The 7,357-nt window shown below is 42.2% G+C and overlaps 1 protein-coding gene across 1 annotated transcript in view; it reads left to right on the top strand.

Moving 5' to 3' along the window:
* The first annotated feature begins 7,219 nt into the window (after positions 1–7,219).
* Positions 7,220–7,357, top strand: part of LOC119261860 (extensin-like) — a 759-nt gene continuing 621 nt past the window's right edge. Inside the window, exon 1 of the mRNA XM_037531867.1 lies at positions 7,220–7,357. This exon is cut by the window's right edge and continues 621 nt beyond it. Within this exon, the coding sequence (XP_037387764.1) occupies positions 7,220–7,357 (138 nt within the window).

Here is a 7,357-nt window from a genome sequence, read left to right as displayed (position 1 = left end):
AAACTGTATTGCAAACGGCCTCAATCAGACTAGACTAATACGACTGAGGTGTTTACCTGGACATATTCTATTCCAATTAAGTTATTAGTCAGATTACTAACAGATTATTAGGCTGGATGTAAACGAGGCTGCCGGTAGTGTTTAGCTATACAGATTGTTCTTGTTTTGTTTTGTTCATTTGAATAGTTCACAGTAAGCTATCCTGTGTTCTAAACCTTATCAACAAGTTTGCACAACCTTAACTAAGACCTGGATACAGTTTGAATGGGTTTAGAGAAGAAACTATGTGGCTCATTTGGGTGACTACTGAGCTTCGGTGGTTTTTAGTGGCTGTGCTGAAGCTGAAGCAACTTTTGGACTCCAGACTTGTCTGACTAAATTTGGATTGGATTGGATTTGATTAGATTCAACTTTGTCATTGTGCAGAGTTCAGATCCAATGAAGTGCAGTTAGCATCTAACTATAAGTGCAAAATACAGCACTATTTACATATAAAGTGCTGAAGGACAGTAGAGTGGCAAGAAATATAGATATGCAAGTATAAATATAATACACATTGATATAAAGTGAGTGGAGTGCATACAAACGTTGGTTAATATGTGCTGTGAGAGCAGATTATGTAAAGAAAGGTATGCAGAGTAAACGTGTACAGTAACTGTGCAAATATGAATAGTGTAGTGATACAAGGACATTAAGTACACGGATACATGGGCAAATCAAGGGTAAGTGGATCATCTGTGCAAAACTACTGCTTTTAGCTGCACACTGTGCACTCACTGCTTGTACAATCTCTATAGAAAAGCCTGAGGCCACTATGCCCAATGCCAAGCTTGGGCTAGAGGGGTATAAAGCCCCCAGCATCGGGCTGCGGAGTAGCGGAATGGGGTTCTCTGGAGTGATGGAGCTCCATCCACTACCTTTGGGATGAGTCGGTGATCAGAACTGACCATCCAACATCAATACCTGACCTCACCAATGCTCCATCAAATCCTCAGAGCAATGTTCAACTTAAAGTGCAAAGCCTTCCCAGAAGAGTCGAGGCTGTTACTGTAGCAGAGGGGGACGAACTCACTATTAATACCCTATTAATACTATTACATACCCTATTATAAGCTATAATAAGCGTTCTAATAAATAAGGTGTATTGGAACTGCAATATGCACCAAAGTAACGGCAGCGCTGCCACTCGGTTCTATTGTGCAGCCTTAATTCAAAGCGATGGTTAAAGAAGGAAACTGTCCTTGCCGTGTCACAGGCATGATGATAAGGCCCTTCAGGGACCCACCTAGCTTTCAGAAGTGCCGCAGTCCGGCTCTAATCACAGTCATCCAGCGTCCACACAATGACAGCCTTTGTGTGTTTGGCGTCTGCTGCTTAATTCAGAGTTAGGAGTGTAAAACAGCACTCAGAGGCGCTCCGGAAGAGTTGAAAGGGCATGTGGGGAAGGTCAAAGCCAAAGACAAGAACAGTTTTCTCACCCTAAATGGAGGCAAAGTTCCATTAGTGACTAGCGCTGGTCTGAAGGGACGGCCACGTTTAAAAATAGCGCTCCATTCGGGGAATAGCCGAGTCTCTTTAGACACCGATCTGCCATTAAGAGAGAATGGCGGAGTTATTAGGCGGATCGAGCGAGGGAAGCTAACCCGGGGAAAGTCCATAAGCACAGCGTCGAAGAGGAATCATTTCTTCATTGAGTGGACGTGATATCACGGGCAGTAATCGAGAGGCTAATTGGCTTCAGTTATCCCCATATGGACCGTTCTACCGAACTGCCTCGAGCGGCGGCCCCACAGGAGAAAAAACACTGAAGTATTCAGAGCTTAGATATTTACAAGGATTATGTTCTCATCTCATTAACCTCTTATTCTCCAGGGTGTGTTTCGCTTTGGCCGTCTGAATTTTCATGACCAGAGCAAAAGGCAAATAATTCAGTAACTGCAGAAAATAAACGTAAACTTTCATTTTATTTTTCATTTATTGTAGAAGCTCTGTTCAAATAATCAGAAACTGTGTTTTATGATCTACACATATTATTATAGGCTTACAATTTACTGCTGAAAGCCAAAAATCTCAGACGCTCTGGGCTACAAACGATAAACAGGTGGCATTTCTTCAGTGATCTGCTCTGTAAAAATGATTTTTATGAAAAAAATGATAAAAACTGAGATAGAAGATTTTGTCGCGACAGCAGAAATATACTGTTGTCAGAAAAAATGCATCTCTATTTTTGTCTCAGTTTCAGTTTTGGACATAATTTGAAACTACCTGTTGTTTTTTACATCGTGTGTAAATTTCATGATGAATGGACCGAGAGAAACGGCTCAAACTGACGTGGAAAGACGTCTGGTTCCATTGACTTACATTAAAAGTAAAGTAGGTTTTTTCTTCTCCTGTAAATTTCCCGTTTTGGAGATGCAAAGTTTTATTCTGACAACAACTATCTATACACACACACACACACACACAGATATATATATAAAAATACTGAAATTATATTACTACAGATACAGAAAATACAATAATAAATAAATAAATGGATATAAACAGTTAAAAAACATAAAATGATACATAAAATATATTTTCATGTTATCTATATTTTTACACACTAAAGTTTCTGCAATTTCCCTTCGGGATCAATAAAGTTCTATCTAGCCAGAAGTTTGGAATCTTTAATATTAATAATATTAAGTATTAACATATTAATGTTGATGTTATTTTATTCAATAATGACCCTTGTAGACTTTATACAGTGTAGACTGAAATGCTATAAGCAACACAACTTTTCCAGGTTTTTAGGAACGATAAAAACATCTTAAATGGTTAAGAATGTACTGTAATTATGCGTTTATAGTAATTTACTGGCAAGTTATCTACCTGTGAATCTCAAATTTGAGGCATTCTGGATGTTAATATTATTAGAATGTTAATCTCAATGTTACACAGCTTTCCATACATGTTAATTTATTCTAAAACATACATAAATATGCAAATGCAGATCAAAATGCTATAATACAATGTCAATAAATGTGTATGGAAATAGTGATATATCGGTCAGGATGGATCGACGAACTCGCTAAAATCAGGTTTAATGTGTTGAAACACATCAGCGATTTTTGGGAAGCTGGTCTGAGGTCAGCAGATGGTCTCCAGCACCGTGTCGACTCTTCCGGCTAAATCAGCAGAGACATCTGACATTCAGACCTAAACACTTTCTATGAAGATTTATTCTGTTCCGCTCACAGTAACGTAACTGACTCGCCTCCTTCTCACGCAGAAGTCTTTAGAGAGTCATTTTCCTCTTCTCTCTCTCTCTCTCTCTCTCTCTCTCTCGGCATGTCACTCTGTCTCTTTTCTCCTGCAGTTCTGCTGAATTCAGCGTTTGTGTCACGCCGGCTCGGCGCACGAAGTCGAAAGTCAAGGAAAAATTTAATTGGGTTCGTTCCAACTCGTCTCTGTTCGCCTTCAAACCTCCAGCATTAATCAGTTTTATCTTCTTTAGTTTCCCATCTTCCTGCTTTCATTCCCTTGCAGCATCTACTAACTGCAGATCTCCTCCAGCACGCGAACTAAACTAGACTAGACCTAAAACGCCACTATTGTGCACTTAACACTCACTTAGACTGCCTTAATTAAAGGGCCCACACCCTGATTTTCAATGATTTTATATTTTTACCCCACCTATAGCTCCACCTACAACATTTCTGTGGGTTTATGTACCAAAAAAGACATAATTAATACTTAACGGTCATTTTCCAACCACTCTTTATCCTTCAGAATGAAACAAGTTGCTCCTTCAAGACTGAAACATGTAAATAGGCTCTGTTCTGACTGGCTGGCCTAAATTGTTCCTCATTTACAAAGCAGTCTTGAGCTGAAACACGTCTTATAATTTTAGTGGGAGTGGGCGGGGCTAAACTGCTGTAGGCTGAATAGCTGGATATACACTATACAATACAAAAGTATTCAGTCACCCATCCAAGGTGTGTAAAGCCGAGCCCCTCGGCCTGCAGACTGCTTCTACAGACATTAGTGAAAGAATGGGTCGCTCTCAGGAGCTCAGTGAATTCCAGCGTGGTACCGTGATCGGACGCCACCTGTGCAGCAAGTCCAGTCGGGAAATTTCCTCCCTACTAAATATTCCACAGTCAACTGTCAGTGGGATTATAACAAAGTGGAAGCGATTGGGAACGACAGCAACTCAGCCACGAAGTGGTCGGCCACGTAAAATGACAGAGCGGTCAGCGGATGCTGAGGGGCATAGTGCGCAGAGGTCACCGACTTTCTGCAGAGTCAATCACTACAGACCTCCAAACTTCATGTGGCCTTCAGATCAGCTCAAGAACAGCGTAGAGAGCTTCATGGAATGGGTTTCCATGGCCGAGCAGCTGCATCCAAGCCTTACATCACCAAGCGCAGTGCAAAGCGTGGAATGCAGTGGAGTAAAGCGCCGCCACTGGACTCTAGAGCAGTGGAGACGAGTTCTCTGGAGTGACCAATCACGCTTCTCCGTCTGGGAATCCGATGGACGAGTCTGGGTTTGGCGGTTGCCAGGAGACGGTACTTGTCTGACTGCACTGTATCGAGTGTAAAGTTTGGTGGAGGGGGGATCATGGTGTGGGGTTGTTTTTCAGGAGTTGGGCTCGACCCCTTAGTTCCAGTGAAAGGAACTCTTAAAGCTTCAGCTCCAAGAGATTTTGGACAATTTCCTGCTCCCGACTTTGTGGGAACAGTTTGGGGACGGCCCCTTCCTGCTCCAACATGACTGCCCACCAGTGCACAAAGCAGGTCCATAAAGACGCGGATGAGCCAGTTTGGTGTGGAAGAACTTGACTGGCCTGCACAGAGTCCTGACCTCAACCCCATAGAACACCTTTGGGATGAATTAGAGCGGAGACTGTGAGCCAGGCCTTCTCGTCCAACATCAGTGTCTGACCTCACAAATGTGCTTCTGAAAGAACGGTCAGAAATTCCCATAAACACTCCTAACCCTTGTGGAAAGCCTTCCCAGAAGAGCTGAAGCTGTTATAGCTGCTGTTTATAGCAGCTAGATTAATCTTTGACTAACGCTGATCACACAGAGCACTGAGTGAACTGATGAAGTAAGAACCCCAAATCACTGCTTCTTAGCTGTGTTCTGCTCTGTTGGGCTGCAGGATCCAGTATTTAAACTCCTATGTAGTGCACTAGGTAGGGAGCAGGGAGCTGTTTGAGACTCAGCTCCAGCCTGAGAAAAGTGGCGTTGTTGTATATGGTTCTATACAGCACCTTGTTGAAAAAGGTTCTATATAGCACCAAGAAGGGTTCTTCTATTACTACAAGCATGACATCACAATAGCAGAACCACACAGACCAAATTCTGTTTGTTATTCTGTTTGTATTCAAAGAATGTTCTTTGAATAGAGGAACTATTTGAGTGTTTACAGTTCTATATGTAACCACTGTCTTTATCTAGAACCATCTTTTTTGAGGGTGTACAGTATGTAACTGTCCTTTTTTGACTCCTGTATTTTTAACCCATCAATGTTTAAACACATATTGTATATACAGACATTTTCACTGTAAAATCTATATTTTATAATCATGTATATATTTTAATCTCCATATTTTTCATCTTTGTTATTATAATTTAAGCCCTTTTTATTTGAATTCTCACTTCATCTCCTTTAATTGAACCCTTTATGGTAAACGCTTCCCTTAAACTTCCTTATTTTAAGCACGTTTTTAACGTCTATGACTCGTTTAACGCTTTTAGCACCATCACTATAAAACCGCTTTCTTACAACCCCTTTACATTAATGCTTTAATAACCCTTTAATAATTATTCTCCAGGCTATGTTTTGGTTTGTCCATCTGAGTTTTCGTAACCAAATCATTAGGCGAATTATTCAGTAGCTGCATGAAATAAATCTACATTTTTATTTTATTTATTTTTTTGGAAAAGATCATCAAATGAACAGAACGTGTGTTTTCTGATCTCCACATATCACTATACTCTCACAATTTACTGCTAAAGGCCAAAAATCTCGGCCGCTCTTTGTGTTGTTCTCTAAAAGTGATGTTTCCAGAGCAGATCACTGAAGAGACGCCGTCTGTTTATAGTTTAGAGCCCAGATTTGGGGAAAAACGGGTCGACTTTCAGTAGAAAAACAAAGTTCAGCTTCTTTTATTATAAGGGTTTAAAATGACGTCACCGTCTATTAGACTGGAGAGAAGAGCTACAGCCTCACACGACGCCCAGCTTCTGAATGGAGCTTATGGAATATTAACGTTATGAAGAACATGACCAAGTGGGTTTGGACCCACCGGTGGTCCCGAGGAGCTGATATGAGCTCGGTATGATGTGTGTTTACACTTTATTGTATATGTGTGTGTGTGTGTGTGTGTGTGTGTGTGTGTGTGTGCGTGTGTGTGTGTGCGCGCGTGTGTGCGTGCTCTGTGGTGTGTGTAAGTGTGTGAGACACATTAGCTGAAGGTGTGATTTCCCAGTAAAGCTCATGCGTCAGAGAATCACCACAGCTGTCGAGGTAACCAGCGAGTCAGTCGTTCTGACAGCGTCCGCGCCGCCTCGCCGCCTCGCCGCCGCACCGCCGTCCAGCCACGCATAAAATTAGCACCAGCACATCCAGGATCTCTCGGTGAGCCCCCAGCCAGGACGGCACGGCTGAGACCGGCTTAGTTCTGCACTTTTCCCTCCAAATGACTCCCTCAACGCTCCACTTCCCGGCATTCCCGCTTCCTCTCCATTATAACCAGCCCACACTGCCAGACACACGACACGGTGCTTTGCTGATTCTCTAAGTGACAAAATAAGTTTTAAAAATCTTCCACACACTTAAAAATGGTTCTTCCGTAAAGGAAAAGGTTCTGTTTAGAACCAGGAGTTCTATACAGAATCATTCGCATGCTTACAGGGTTCTTTACACAGTGAAATGGTTCTTCAGATTGACGGAGAACGTGTGTGGTTCACCTTCTTAATAATGGTTCTTTATAGCGCCTCTAAGGGCTCTGCTATTGTTACAAGTCTGACATCGTAACTACAGCAGAACCTTTTTTGGTGCTATAAAGAACCATTTTCAAAAAGGGTCTATACAGAACCAAGGTGCGAAATACAGGTCGTCCCTTTATGGAACGTTTAAACACTAGATTTGTTGTCTTGGTACTATTTTAATTAAATATACTCATATAATGATGGATCTTCAAAGATTCGTTAGCAAACAAAATGGCTCTATTTAGACGCCGCTCGACACGGACGCCCCTCCACACGGACGCCCCTCCACACGGACGTCGCTCCACACGGACGCCCCTCCACACGGACGGCGCTCGACACGGACGCCCCTCCACACGGACGCCCCTCCAC

The sequence above is a fragment of the Pygocentrus nattereri genome, chromosome 20 (genome assembly GCF_015220715.1).
Source record: "Pygocentrus nattereri isolate fPygNat1 chromosome 20, fPygNat1.pri, whole genome shotgun sequence".
NCBI classification, from domain to species: domain Eukaryota; kingdom Metazoa; phylum Chordata; class Actinopteri; order Characiformes; family Serrasalmidae; genus Pygocentrus; species Pygocentrus nattereri.
Note: the sequence above shows the minus strand (reverse complement) of the source record. Positions and strands in the feature narration are given on the sequence as shown.